At 39.1% G+C, this 13,674-nt stretch overlaps 1 protein-coding gene across 1 annotated transcript; it reads left to right on the top strand.

Annotated features, from left to right (window-relative positions):
- Positions 1-4,067: 4,067 nt before the first annotated feature.
- LOC144651484 (endonuclease/exonuclease/phosphatase family domain-containing protein 1-like) lies at positions 4,068-13,031 on the top strand. Its single transcript, XM_078511427.1, has 9 exons — positions 4,068-4,929; positions 6,201-6,252; positions 6,777-6,884; positions 7,201-7,329; positions 8,370-8,450; positions 8,980-9,034; positions 10,398-10,451; positions 11,283-11,435; positions 12,376-13,031. Exons 1-9 carry the CDS (start codon positions 4,187-4,189, stop codon positions 12,549-12,551), a joined length of 1,551 nt encoding a protein of 516 aa, XP_078367553.1. The 5' UTR covers positions 4,068-4,186; the 3' UTR covers positions 12,552-13,031.
- Positions 13,032-13,674: the final 643 nt, after the last annotated feature.

Raw genomic sequence — 13,674 nt, 5'->3', positions numbered from 1 at the left:
TTAACTGGTGGGCAGATCACTCTATAAATATCGAGTTACCACAAAATAATTGTTTTCCTGTCCCTAATTTGTAGTGGCGCAAGTGGCAAATTTTACCAGTAAATCGAGTTTGATTGAGAAGCGGATAGGCAGTTGTCCTATAATTATGAACAATTACCTTCGGACAGTGGAAGAATTGCGTAATACGGCTGGAAGTTGCGTAATGCGGCTGGAAAAGAAACGGCAAATATTTTAAGTCTTTAGAATTTTATTGACATTTTTTTTTCTCGCAGAAAGTCCCGACTGGCTTGGGGGATGACTCGTAAAAATATTCCGCTGTTAACAACAACTTTTTTCTGTATTTTGGCATAGCGTAAATTTAGCACGCTATTCGAAAAGAAGCTCGTTTTCTAGCCGTTTTGTAAGCCCACAAAGTCAAGCTTATCCAGCTATCCAGGTTGTATTAAAAATACGCAGAATTAATGTAAATGAATGTGTCTCGAGCAGTCTGCGGAAAGACTGGGGAAGACTTCATCCACCTGTTTCGTGCAAGAAACTGGCAGTTGTTATGGAAATATTATATTTTAAAATATTCCTGTTTCACCACAAAACCAGCTGGAAACTCTAAGGCTACTAAATTCTTAATTACCTGTTTCTATTTTTGCCCTCGCTGTTTCTTTAATTTGGGCGGCTTTACTATTTTTAGTTCAAACGAGTTTTGTGTTTTGTTGCGAGTTTTAAATATTTCAAGAAAATTACAACTGCATGGGAAGTCGACATTTCTGTTTTCGTGAGGAATATTAAATGCGTGGCTGTTCTTGGAACATTTCGTTTTGATTTAAAATATGCAGCTCGGCTGATGGTCGAATGTTTTCTTTCTTGGGCTCAGAGTTGCTGTTGCCAAGATTTTAATGCTGCACGAAAACCTTCCACAGTTTCTAAAAATAGAATTGCCTGTCGCCTCTGCCAAATTAGGGCTACAATGATATAATAAATCTATCGAAACTTGTCGTCTCTTTGATTAGTTTTGAGCGAGTAAAAACTGAAAATATATTTCTTTGTTTACTCAACACTAAAGCCAAACTGACAGAAATAAAGTCACGCTATATAAGATTTAAATCTGAGCTACTTTCGCTCTCGGAAGACAAAATCATATCATGTAAAAAGAATAGAGGGCAGTGGGTATTCGCGATGGTTTTTTTGTAACATTTGAGAACGCCAGAACGGTTAAACGTTTGTGAATTATTAAATTGAAAGGTAATAAGCAACAGTATCAATTTGCTGATATTAGTCTCCGCTGCTAGCGCTATCGGGTACATGAGTGATTTCCAATATTTCAGAATTCTAAAAAAAACCTGTAAGCCACAACACATTTATAAATGGTAAGCTAGCTGTATATATATATATATGTGCAGGAAATCCGGCAGCTGAGTCAGGATTTGATATTCGAACCATTGCATTTTTACCATATATATCACAAATATATTTCAGCCTTATATAAGATAGTCAAAATACACTAGAAGATATTCGCCATGCCGGTATAAACGACCACAAGCTAAGGCTATAATCACGTGTTGACATTCAGCCACAGGGCTAAGTATCGAGCAGCAGTTTCTTCAGTCTCGATACTCCATGGAAATTCATGTGAAACTGTACTTCGCAATTCACAAATTTGCATGTGGACGGCAAGAAAAATGACTGAATATACATTAAAAACCAAAGTAATCACTCTGGCCAATCATAAAGGACACAGGCAATCCATTAGGCTCGATTTCCGCCGTTTCTCGGGTCCGGTCTTCGTTCCTCCCCGAGAGGAATGACCGCGGGCTCATTTTCCCGAAAAAGCGGCTGGAAATCGAGCCTAGCAATCCAGTGAACCAATCAAAACTCGAAGCAGATGGTGTAGCCGGCCTGAAGCGCGGGAACACACGTGCGATCGATCGAATCACGATCGGTTTTGTTTTACTTCTGATTGGTCGAGAAAGCATGGAAAGTGGCGCGATTTTTTTAAACTAATCATCAAGCGTAGTGATGCAAAACCAAAGCAAATATGCGAATTACTTTCGACACTCAAGCGAAAACCTATTGATTAGTAGCAACGCGGCGTGTTGTGTTGGCAATACGAGAATCTGATTGAGTTTTCGCGCGCGGGGCAGAAGCCGGCTCCTGCGCGGAGTCAACACTGACGCGAGCCATTCTCGTCCCCAGAGGATGCGATCCTTCTGGTCAGAAGGATCGCGACCTCTGGGAAAAAAATGGACGCGAACTAAACAATTTCAAAAATAAACAATCTCAATTATCAGGGTCAGCCAGGGTTTTTTAGGTATAAGTTGGTGTACAGGGGGATTTTAAATAGGGTATACAGAAGCATTTTTACGCAAAAACCGGGCCTTTTATGGACGTAAAGTATACTGTGTTTTTCAAAATTTTGGTATTTTGCGTGAGTTTTAAAGGAAATTTTGGGTATACTGTGTACATTTTTTCAGGTATTTTGGTATACCACATTACCACTTACCTCCCTGGCCTACCGTGAATTATGACTTGTTGTAATTATGTACCAAAGTACTGCACCATTCATTCTTTCTGCAAATATCTGGCACTTTGGCAAATAGACAACTAAAAAAGTTTAGCTCGTGGCGTCATATCGTCAAAAGATGACCTTTTTAATTTGCGCACCAACTATTGGTAGGTAGGTAGGTAAATAGGCAGGTAGGTGATGTAGGTAGGTAGGTAGGTAGGTAGGTAGGTAGGTAGGTAGGTAGGTAGGTAGGTAGGTAGGTAGGTAGGTAGGTAGGTAGGTAGGTAGGTTGGTAGATAGGTAGATAAGTGAGGCAGACAGGCAAGTAAAACTTGATAATTTAGACACGCTTGTCTCGTCAGCTATATAAGTACAAGTACAAGAAAGCTGTAACCTGGAGGCTTCACCTACTTACTATGACTATTGTCGCTCATTGTTATTCTTAGATTAATTGTGTAGCTTCCTAAATCAGAATGCGTTGTCATTTCTGCAGACCTATAAAAGTCGAAGCAACGGCTATTTAAAAATAAAACAAAAACAGCAGTAATAAATGTTATAAACAACGCATGTTGCTAAATCAACTTGTCATGTCGTATGCTAGGTAACAAACATTTTCAAAAGTGACCGTTATAAAAATGGAATAACCCGACAATTTATAAACATACGTGATAGAATGTCTAGTACCGAAATTAAGAAATATGATCACACGGAGTTTTACGAGAAACCACCCTGTTATAAGAAGCTGGCTGAAAGTAAGAGCTCCTCGCTACCAACGCTGAAGCCGGTTTTTTTCGGTAGCCAAAGTGTCAAAATGGCCCCAGTTCATTTTGTGACCAGTCAAAATGATGCAATCTGCAACGGCTGACTTTTCTAAAATTAGATGCAAAGTTCTTATTCAGCCTATGTTGCTTAAAATTGTTCCGATTTTTTTGTCCCGGGCCGTGGAGGTTCGTGGAAACCAGGGAGGGAATTAATAATCACCAGCGAGTTACGTCATTGGTAATCAAAAGATCAAATACATCTATCCCTAGATAACAATAAAGGAGGTTGGACACCGGTCACGTGCCAATTTTGACCAATGGAAATGGCCTACGGTCGAAATCGAATCACTTGAAATAACGCTTCAAACAGCGCAAAAGGCCGACTGCGAGTCGACTATCATTTCATTTAACTTTAACAATAACTGAGATATCCAGATCAAGATGAACCTAAATATGCATTGTTCAGTGCTTTATTTATAATCGCCATAGATTTCTTCAAATTTCTCCAGTTGTCAAGTTCCTGTGTCAACTAGAGATTTCACCTACCGTGAACACATATACAGTGGAACCCCGATATAACGATCTTCGATATAACGATATTCCCGATATAACGATGAGTATGTTATGTCCCGGTAATAGTAAAATGTATGGGACGGAACCCCGATATAACGATTCCTCGATATAACGATATAATTTTACTGCCCCCTTGGCATATCGTTATATCGGGGTTCCACTGTATATTGGTATCCCTGTGTTCGGACAAGAAGTAAGTTGGGTCGCAGCTGATCAAAGGTCAGCGGCATCTCATTTGTCATGAAAGTGAGGCAAAGTAATAAATATGGCGGAAAGATCGGCGGAAATCGAAGAAGGTGTTTTGGAAGGACCTTGAAGAGAACGTATGTATCAAATCTAGTTGTTTATTACTGAAATGGGCTGCAAATTATCAAAGAAAAGGTTGTTTCGTCGAAATCGCAGCGAAGCAAGCAGAGATAACGAAGGAGGGCGGCGTGTCCATGCGAGAAATGAGGAGAGAGAAAATGTTCCAAACGCAAAACATGAAGAATATTACGCCTCAGACTTTAAAAGAACAACAGACAATGAAGCTATCAACGAACTCGTTCAAGTTGGCCTAGACGAGGAAATTGCAAATGAACTTGTACTGTTACGTGAGAAAGGTTCTCTGAAAACAACTGCGGATGTTGTTGCAGTGCTGGAGAAAAACAACGCAGACTATAAACTTCAACTTGAAGACAACATTCTTGTAAAAGTAAACTCTTTGGGAGATCTAAGTTGTGAGAAGGTTGGAGAAAAGGTTGTTATTAATTCAGGAGAAAAAATAAACATTAATACAGCTTCCAAGAAGTCGTTGGAAGAAATAAAAGGTATTGGACCCACTCTTGCTGGCAGGATTATACAATACAGAGAGGAGAATGGCCCTTTTAAGAAAGTTGAGGACATTGTTTCTGTAAGAGGTGTCAGTGAGAAACTTCTGGAGAAAATTAATTCACAAATAACTGTTGAGTCTTCAGAGACTCCTACAGTTCCAGTAATTACTCTGCAAAGTAATAAAACTGTGCGCATTGCAAGCTGGAACTTGTTGTCCTTTAGTTCAGATAAAGCAGACAATGATGGCGTGAGAGAGGTGGTTTGCCGAACGATTTTAGAAAATGGGTAAGTCTTTACTAGGGTTTTGCATGAGAACAGAATGTCAGCAAGGCCCTACCCTCTTTGGTAAACTGATGTATAAAACAGCCAGGCAAATTTGTGTTCACAGCTGGTCACTTTGCCAAGTGGCTGACCCTTGCCCGGGGGGGGGGGGGGGTTACTCCCATAAATTTCAGATAGGGGTGTGCCGCCAAGGTTCTTAAACCCTCACCCTATTTTAGGATAAAGAAAGCGAAAATTGATACCCTTTTTAAGGCCCAAAACCGAAAAATGACACCCTATTCAAGGGGAGGAGAAGCGTTCCATGACGACCCAAATAACGGCTAACCGCGCACGGCAAGACACAAATCTCTATAAAATCACTTTACTAATACCTGAACAGAAAATTCAGTTTTAAGATACCTTTTTCGGTTTAGCTGGGCGTTTATTTTAGCTTATAGAATTTAGGTACCCTATCTAAGGATCACACCGGGAACTCATTGCCAAAAGGAGCAAAAATGATACCCTATTTAAGGACCGAGAACCTCAAAAACCATACCCTATCGGGCGGCACATACCTATATAGGCCACATATGGGAGTACCCCCCCCCCCCTGGGACCCTTGAAACCCCTGACCAGCTAATCTATCTAGCCACACATTGGAGCCAGGTTAGGCCAGATAGAGAAACAAGCAATAACACAATCCTCACTGTGAGCTTATGGTGAGGATCATTAGGATTATGTCATTGCTGTCCTTTCTCAATGTGCAGCTTTATATCTCAGCTGTTAGACCATTGCATCAGTATCATACAGGTCTTACATGTAGGTTCAAATCCCATTCAAGCACTGAAGTTGTTTTCAGGCTTCATTTCCCCAATGGTGTAGGTTTTTGTAACATTTGATTTTTAATGGGGTAGAGTTGTCAACCTTGAGCCCAACCCCCAACCTTGAGGACCAGGGTGTCTATTTTTTGTCTGGCCCCTCACCCATACCTGTCGAGCATGGTTGAACCTGCCAAAGGCATTAAGGCCTCCAGATGCTGGTATAGCTCCAGAGGTCCTAAAGGCGTGCAAGCTACAATGCCATCAGCAAGGAATAGACACCATTGTGGTACCAAATTGCTTAAATTGGTGGGCCCATGGTGATTCAAGTCATTGGTTTTTTTTTATGTGTGACATAGCAATATAAATTATGTGTGCAGTAAGCATGTGCACAAAAAATTGTACCAGTAGCATAAACATCCCAAATTATTTACAAGTAGTCTAATTGAAGCTAAACTTGTCTTTTAATTTTCACAGAATTGATATTCTAGCTGTACAAGAGATTGCAGATAAAACAGCTTTGGACAAGGTAAATAACAGGGTTTTTACTACATTTTATGTGGCTAACTGAAATTTAGGCAAGGTTAAACTAGAGACAATATTTGCTGGCCAGATCACCGCCACTGCCCCAACTTCCCCTGAAGTTGGAGCAGTCTCAGGGTTTTATTCAGGGGCTTCAGTAAATTTACAGCTCTGCTGTAAAGGTCAAGCCATTTCGCTCATGTTGTCTTTCAAGCAAGTTCTGCCATTTCGCTGTTTCATTCCCACCCACCCTTTCTATAGGTAAGTACTGGTAAGTATTTAGTTTTGCCTTCCACTGAATGTTTTCTCTCAGTGTGATGGTGCCTGGTGGTTGCCACTCTCAGGGTTTTCATGGTTACCATTCACGCTTGCTGGCGGCTCTCAGGCACCATCCCCACACTCATCTATTGGTGATGAGTTTATTATAATGAGTACTTGGCAGACCTAAACTAGCTATAAAGTGGAAAGACGATTTATTTGACTGTGTTTTGTGTTGATCCCAGATCGTTATGCCTTCATTTTCTTTTACAGATTAAAGATGAACTAAATAACCCAACTAGTGAAAAAGTGAAGAATTTGAAAACCCATGGTGGACACTGGGAATGCTGTACTTCTGATGTTGCAGGCTACATGTTCAGGGTATCTCCAGTTTCCTTAAAAACTAGGTTTTATGTACTGATGAGAAAGCTGGTATTCTCATTCTCTCAAAAGACTATTCTATGGGATATACAGATGGCACTTTGAGTTTAGTAATGATGGTTGTACTTATGGTTTATAGACGCCATTCAGAGGCCTGTGGTCTGTGTTTTGTGCACTTTTGTGCTTTTCTACGACAACCTTTCTGTAGCTGTAAACCATTAGCCTATTGTGCCACCTTTCACTGTTTGTTTTCCGAAATATTTTGACAGTTTTTTGACTTATTGAAGACAAATAATTTTTAGATCTGTTTTTACAGTCAAGGGAATACAATGGTTTTGTTTGGAATACCTCACGAGGTATCAACTTAAAGAGTGATGCACTGCTTGAAAAACCAAAGGAAGGTCAAAAGCAATTTGCCAGGAGACCATACCTTGGTTTCTTTAAGGTACAGTTTATGTTTGAGTATTGCACTAAAGACATGTGTGTATGACATGCAGTAATTTTAGTGAATTGATGTCCTATGCGGAGTGAAAATGCGTGCCAAATAAAATATAAACGGTATGCGTGCCAAAAAAAATATAAACTCAAATAAAGGTTTAATTTATTATTTTATTTATTATTTGATTTGGAATAAATCATCGGTCAAAAATTACTATAAACACAATCAACACTAAAAGGAAGCATTTACCCGACTTCAGCATTCTCATAAGTCAAGAAAACTCTATTTGAAGTCAACAGTCCGCTTTTGATTTTCATGTCTCTCTTCGATCGTAAATCAAAGGACTCCAAAGTCGAAAGATTATTTCATCGCTTTGAAGACCTTGATGTTCATTTTTTCGGCGGTCAAATATTCTGTAGGGTATTCTCTTTCGATTTATAGTTCCCTAAAGGTGTATTTATCGGTAAAGGGTTAAATGACCACATTGAAAATTTTAACAGCGAGCTGCTTGGACGCCATTTTGGTCATTTGCTCTCTAGCAAGGAGTGAGAGACTGGGAACCAGTTGGGAAGAACAATACAACCCAAATATGGGGTTTACTTACACCCAAATATGGTAAAAAAAAGTCCCTTATGCAAAACGTAAGATTTTCTCTGCCTATACACTCATACGCACACGGCTCTATAATTCTGCCGCCTCGACAGCCTCACCTCTTGGCTCGGCTGTCTCGTTGGCAATAAATAGACGTTGTTCATAGTAGTCATGCACATAGCTTCATGATAGCTAGTTTGCAGGCATGCCACTGAATATCCCAGCTGGCAGGAGGCAGACCAGTTGGCTATATACAAAGCGTGTCCGAGGATTTGAACTCGGGACGATCGAGAAACAAATCCAGCTAGTGACAGGGTGGAGGTTTTGAACTCGGGACCTCCGGATTACAACACCAGCCCCCCCTGCCCGCTGCCTCCCCATAAGGAGATCATCACAACTGCATGTTAGAGAATTTTGATTTGACTTAGACTAATTTACTTTACATGGTTTCACAGGCCAAGAAATTTGACTTTGTACTTGTCAGTGTCCACTTAAAAGCAACAGGATTAGGAAATGCTGATAAAGAAAGACTGGAGGTAGACTATTATTCTAACTTACAACAACTGTAGTCAGAATTGCGCAAATGGCGTAGTGGTGTGATTTTCTTACTTACTTGCCCTAAAATAATTCACCTAAAATTGTACAATTTAAGGACAAATAAATACCTATAGGAAAGCATTCTCTTGCATAAATTACATTCATTTGTATAGTAAATTTATGTTTGTCTTTATTGGTTTTGAAAACAACAACATCAACCCTTATAATTTTGTATCTTATATGCAACACTTTTTCACATTTTTTTTTTTTTTTTTGCTGCAGTGTGTGCCCTGAAAATGTCACACAATTATTATGGACCACACCCCATCAGAAGCCATAAATAATTATAAGTGATGCACCAAAACTTTCATCAAGTTCTCCTTTCCGTTTCTTTATATATCATTTTGCTTGATAATTTTCATATTTTGTTTGACTGTGATTGATTGTTATATAATACTAGTCTTGTACATTAGTTTTATTAGTGGAAAATCAATTTAACTTAAACTAAACTTTAATTAATGGACATAGAAAGAGCTGGCCCGAATACCAGACCTTGTACAGGCACTGCAGACACACATACCAGGTAACGATCATTGATCACTTTAAAATTTCAATATGTTCCCTCTCTCTGAGAATATAATTTCACAAAAAACAGTGGGATGTCATAAATTTGATCCCAGCCTGAACAAAAACAAGTGCTCTTCCCTTGTGGAAAAGATTACATACATACATACATATACTTTTTTATACACGGTAAAAACATCAGTTACAAAGATTAAAACACACAAAAAAACTGATTTACATGTTTTCCGCGTGGGCACGAGGGAGACATCAGGCAATTGATAAATCTTTTATTGGCTAGAGGAACTAACAGCTCTGACATCATGGGGAAGACTATTCCACAACTTTGCCCCACTGTAACAGAAACTTTTTTTAAAAATCAGTACGGGGCTTAGGTAGGCTACTTTTCCTTGTCTCTAAGGTATATTCTGTGCTGATGGTGTAAATAGGTCTTGTAGTACTCCGGAGCTTGTTTATTGATAGTATTAAACATTAGTTTTGCTTTAGCTTTTTCCTTCTGGTAAAGAGGGTATCCCATCCTAGCTTTGATCGTAAGGCGGTAGCACTAGAAAAGAAATCCGACTTCGTAATGATTCTTAAGGCGCGATTTTGTAACTTTTGTAATTTATCAGCTGGTGTTAAGCACTGTGATATTTATGTAGTCACTTATGCATCACTACTAACATGCAAAAAATTATAACTGAGTAATATGCATTTTCAGTGGACACTCAGTGTTTTCTTTTCATAGAAAACAGAGAATTTGATTGGATCTCTTATTTTTGTCTATTCGCTGATAGAACACTGATTGCAAAAACAATTTTGAACAAATTCTCCAAATTTGCAAAAATCAAGTGTTACGAATTATCACATTTTTCTTCCAAAACTGCAAAGTTAACTTGTTGCAAAAATTTTTGTGTAAAAAGGTACTCTGGAAAAATGTCAGGGTTCTTTCAACAAGAGAAGAACCCAGTACATTGCATGACCTGCTGTACATTAATCAGATGCTCTACTACTAAGCTACAGGCGGCATGTGGGATCTATGCCATGTAGCTGGGCTCAAAGTGACAAACATGTTATATACTGCTATTATAAGTTTTGTCAATGAGCTACCCCCCCAAACATTTATATTTCTAAATTAAGAGTATTTGAAACTCCATGAGATGAAACAAGTGATACAAATAATAGAACATTTTCAGAGAAGGTTCACGCTTAGAAGCAAGCGACAGTAGAACGTGTGGAAAGAATTGATTGATGAAATGCGTTAAGCTTGGCAGAGCTATAACAACAAATTAAGATGTTAATTTTTCTGACCAGTTGCTCAACTACGAGCACTTTTACAGCTGCAAGAAATGACATTCTTATGTCACCATGTTTCCCTTTTTTAGGAGAGAAAGACATGATGATTCTGGGGGATTTCAACCTTGGACCTGATGAAGAAGGTGAAAGGATAAGAAAAGCTATGATGTTGGTTGGAATACCAATTCTAATTACCTAACAATTGTCATACATTTGATACAGGACTAGTCAGAAGAATTTGACAAAAATTATTATACTTACAAACCTATCAATTCCTGTATTCAGATTGTTCACTGATACAGTTTTATAGAGTGGATTAACTGTGTTGGTACCACATTTTCTGGTTGTAAATAAACGAAAATCAAATCACCAAAAAGCATTCACTTAATGCTCTGACTGCATTTTGAAACTTTCATCATCTCTGTTGAAATGTTGCTCCACCAATTGTGAGAGAAAGATGATGTTATGCGCAAAATACCGTGATTGACAGAGTGGTCATGTAAATAGGGAAATAACTGAGCTATTCCTGGAGCCAAAAGAAATTGTCCGTAATTTAGGGCTTGAAAAAACTTGAATTCCAGCTTGCCATTTTAATCTCAAACTTTGCTGGTCTGGGACAGTTGTATGCTTGTCTTAGTTTTCTTAGGCCACTTACCCTTAGCCAGACTTGTCCGGCCAGAGTGGTATATTCGACAACAGAATTCCCTTGATAGTCAGATAAGTCAAATTATAAGTCAATGCAGAAGTATTTTACACTGTTGTTGTGGAAAAGGTTATTTAACCAGACCAGCTTGCCAGTTGTGACAAGTGGAAAGCACCCTTTGTCAGCAGAGGACTTGCTTGAGTCCTTGCCCATTGGGCAAGTGAGCACGAAAAGTGACTTGCCTGGAATGAAAATCTACTTGTCGTAGATGTCTGTAGCCAAATAATAGTTATTTGTGCATTTGATTCATCCTTATTTTGTTTCTCTGTAGAGTTTAATGCCATGCAGAAAGGTGGCCTGGAGAATTTGATTCCAGGTTCCACATTCACCAACATCAGTACAAAAAACATGGAGGGATCCAAGAATTATGATAATATCTGGATCAGCAAACATGCTAAATTACACCACTTTACTGGACAGGCAGGTTAGGACTGAAAAATTTTGATTCAGGTAGCGGCTCTCGCAAGAGCTCACACGAAGGCTCACTAACCTTCGATAGAACAATAAAACAAAAGAACAATGCCCCTTGCCCCAAAACAATAACAACTGCTACAGTTGAGGACCAGTAGAATTACAAGCTTATGAGTGCTGCTACACAACTGAATAATTCAAAGCTAAATGTTAAATCAACTAGGCAGGACAAGGGTTCCGCCCAGAGCATACTGTCTTTAGCATCTAAGCTATTGAGGAAGTGGCCACGGTCTAGCCCTGAAATGTCAGTCATGTCCCGCCCTCAGCCGGGGTTAGGCTGAGGGCGGGAGACAACTGACATTTTAGGCTACAGTGGACCAGAATTTCTTTGCTTCCTCCCCTTTTTGTTAGCAAGAATATGCCCACCTTTACCTCGACGCCCTCTTTTTTCAGCAGGAATATGTCTCCTTTTGAACGCAACTGGATCCGCCATCCTCTTCTCCTGAACACTTTGCACGAAAATTTGATCACGGGTATCAAACATCATAACACTGGCCACGAAATATCAGGCGTTTTGATCTTAGGTTTTTCCTTATGATATAAAGAATACTACGGACGTGATTTCAAAACAGGTGTTTCTGTATCTTAGCTGGCTGGAGACCCGAGATAAAACAGCACTCAAATGCTTAGTTAGAGTAGATTTTAAATTGATTGAAAGAATTTTGGTTTAATATTAATAGTTTAAAGCAAAGGAAACGACAGAGGCTTTCTTTAAAAAGGGGACATTTTCAAGGTATTTTTATTTCTCCGTTCCCGCCTCTACGTACCCTTCCTTAGACTGTGCGCTAAGTCCACGAGATACAGTATCCATTGCGCTACTTAGCTTTCAGGCCTGCTCGTTCTTTTCATGGAAGAAGTCAAAATAATATTGCTTGTCCTTTTTGCTTTTACAGGGGTGGTCAGGGAAGGACTTACCCACCCTTCCATACCTGATGGATGGCGCTGGAATGGCCTCGTTTCTGATCACTGTCCGGTCTGGGCCGAGTTTTACTGTGACCGAGATTTTGACAAGGCGACTGGTCCACTGAGTGTTGATGACATCGTTATTGATGGAAAGGAGAGGACTTAGAGCGATTTTCGATTGAGTGCCGTAAAAACAAAACCAAACCACAAAAGAGACAGACCATCCATTGAATCAAGACTCGAAGCAATTCATTTTATATTATTATTTAGCTTTTATTATATATTTATACATTTGTACTTAGGTTTCTAGATTCCAGATGTATAGCTACTCTATATAGATAAGCTGCAAATACATCATCATCATCATCATCATCATCATCATCATCATTATTATTATTTTACGTGTAGAGGGCACGAGGCGTGGGTATACGTGTTCCAGCGAATTACGATTGGTTTTGGTTTTTCTTCTGATTGGTCGAGAAAGTGGCGCGAGTTTTTTAGCCAATCACTAGGCGCAGTAATGCAAAACCGCAGCAAACGCGAATTACTTTCGACACTCAGATGAAAATCGCTGTATTGATGTCAATAGGAAATAAAACAGTACGCTTTTTATTATTATTTAGAATAAAAATGTCATTCTCTTTTACCCGTAGTTTTTATTTGCCTTTTCTTTAAACTAAAACGTGCACATCGACTGAGAAAAACACATCTTCCGGCTTCGCATGATCAATTCTTGAGATGTGTGGGTTTACATGTGCTGATGGCTAACCTTTCGCAGATCTGTGTCAGATCAATCAATTTTTTTAGGCGTTGGCAACGACTAATCCGAGACGGATCTGTATAGAGCTATGCCATCATTAGTAGTTAGTTGGTAAGGGACGTAGATGAGTTAACTCATGTCGCAGGATATTTTCTGTAGTTTCCTTATTTCCCTATCTCCTTGTTTCTTTTTTTTTGTGGTAGCGAAAGAAAAAAAAAACACCTTGCACACCGCTTGAACAAGTCATTACGTAATGGCGATTTTGACCGAGAGGTAAATCACTAGTTAAGGAGGCTCGATGTAGTTTTTTTAACCGAAGGGTGGTTGTTTTGAAAATTAAAATTATCTAGGAAGCCAATGTTCGATTTTTGCCAAAATATACCATAATGATCAAATATGTCCAAATTGTAATTTTTTACCCGTCACTTAGTCACAAAGGTTACCATAGCAACGATTGACGTTTTCTTTTGTTCAAAAACAAGCTTGATTTTCTCGAAATCTAGATTGACTCTTGGTGTTGATTTTTTGA

Source organism: Oculina patagonica, chromosome 4, assembly GCF_052425735.1.
Source record: "Oculina patagonica isolate OP01 chromosome 4, crgOcupat, whole genome shotgun sequence".
Taxonomy (NCBI): Eukaryota; Metazoa; Cnidaria; class Anthozoa; order Scleractinia; family Oculinidae; genus Oculina; species Oculina patagonica.
Note: the sequence above shows the minus strand (reverse complement) of the source record. Positions and strands in the feature narration are given on the sequence as shown.

What these genes read in the sequence shown, in the direction of transcription:
- LOC144651484 (XM_078511427.1), top strand. Translation starts at nt 4,187, where the DNA reads ATGGGCTGCAAATTATCAAAGAAAAGGTTGTTTCGTCGAAATCGCAGC. An exon ending in TTGCAGGCTACATGTTCAGG is followed by an intron (nt 6,885 to 7,200) that starts GTATCTCCAGTT and finishes CTGTTTTTACAG; the next exon opens with TCAAGGGAATACAATGGTTT. An exon ending in ACTGCAGACACACATACCAG is followed by an intron (nt 9,035 to 10,397) that starts GTAACGATCATT and finishes TCCCTTTTTTAG; the next exon opens with GAGAGAAAGACATGATGATT.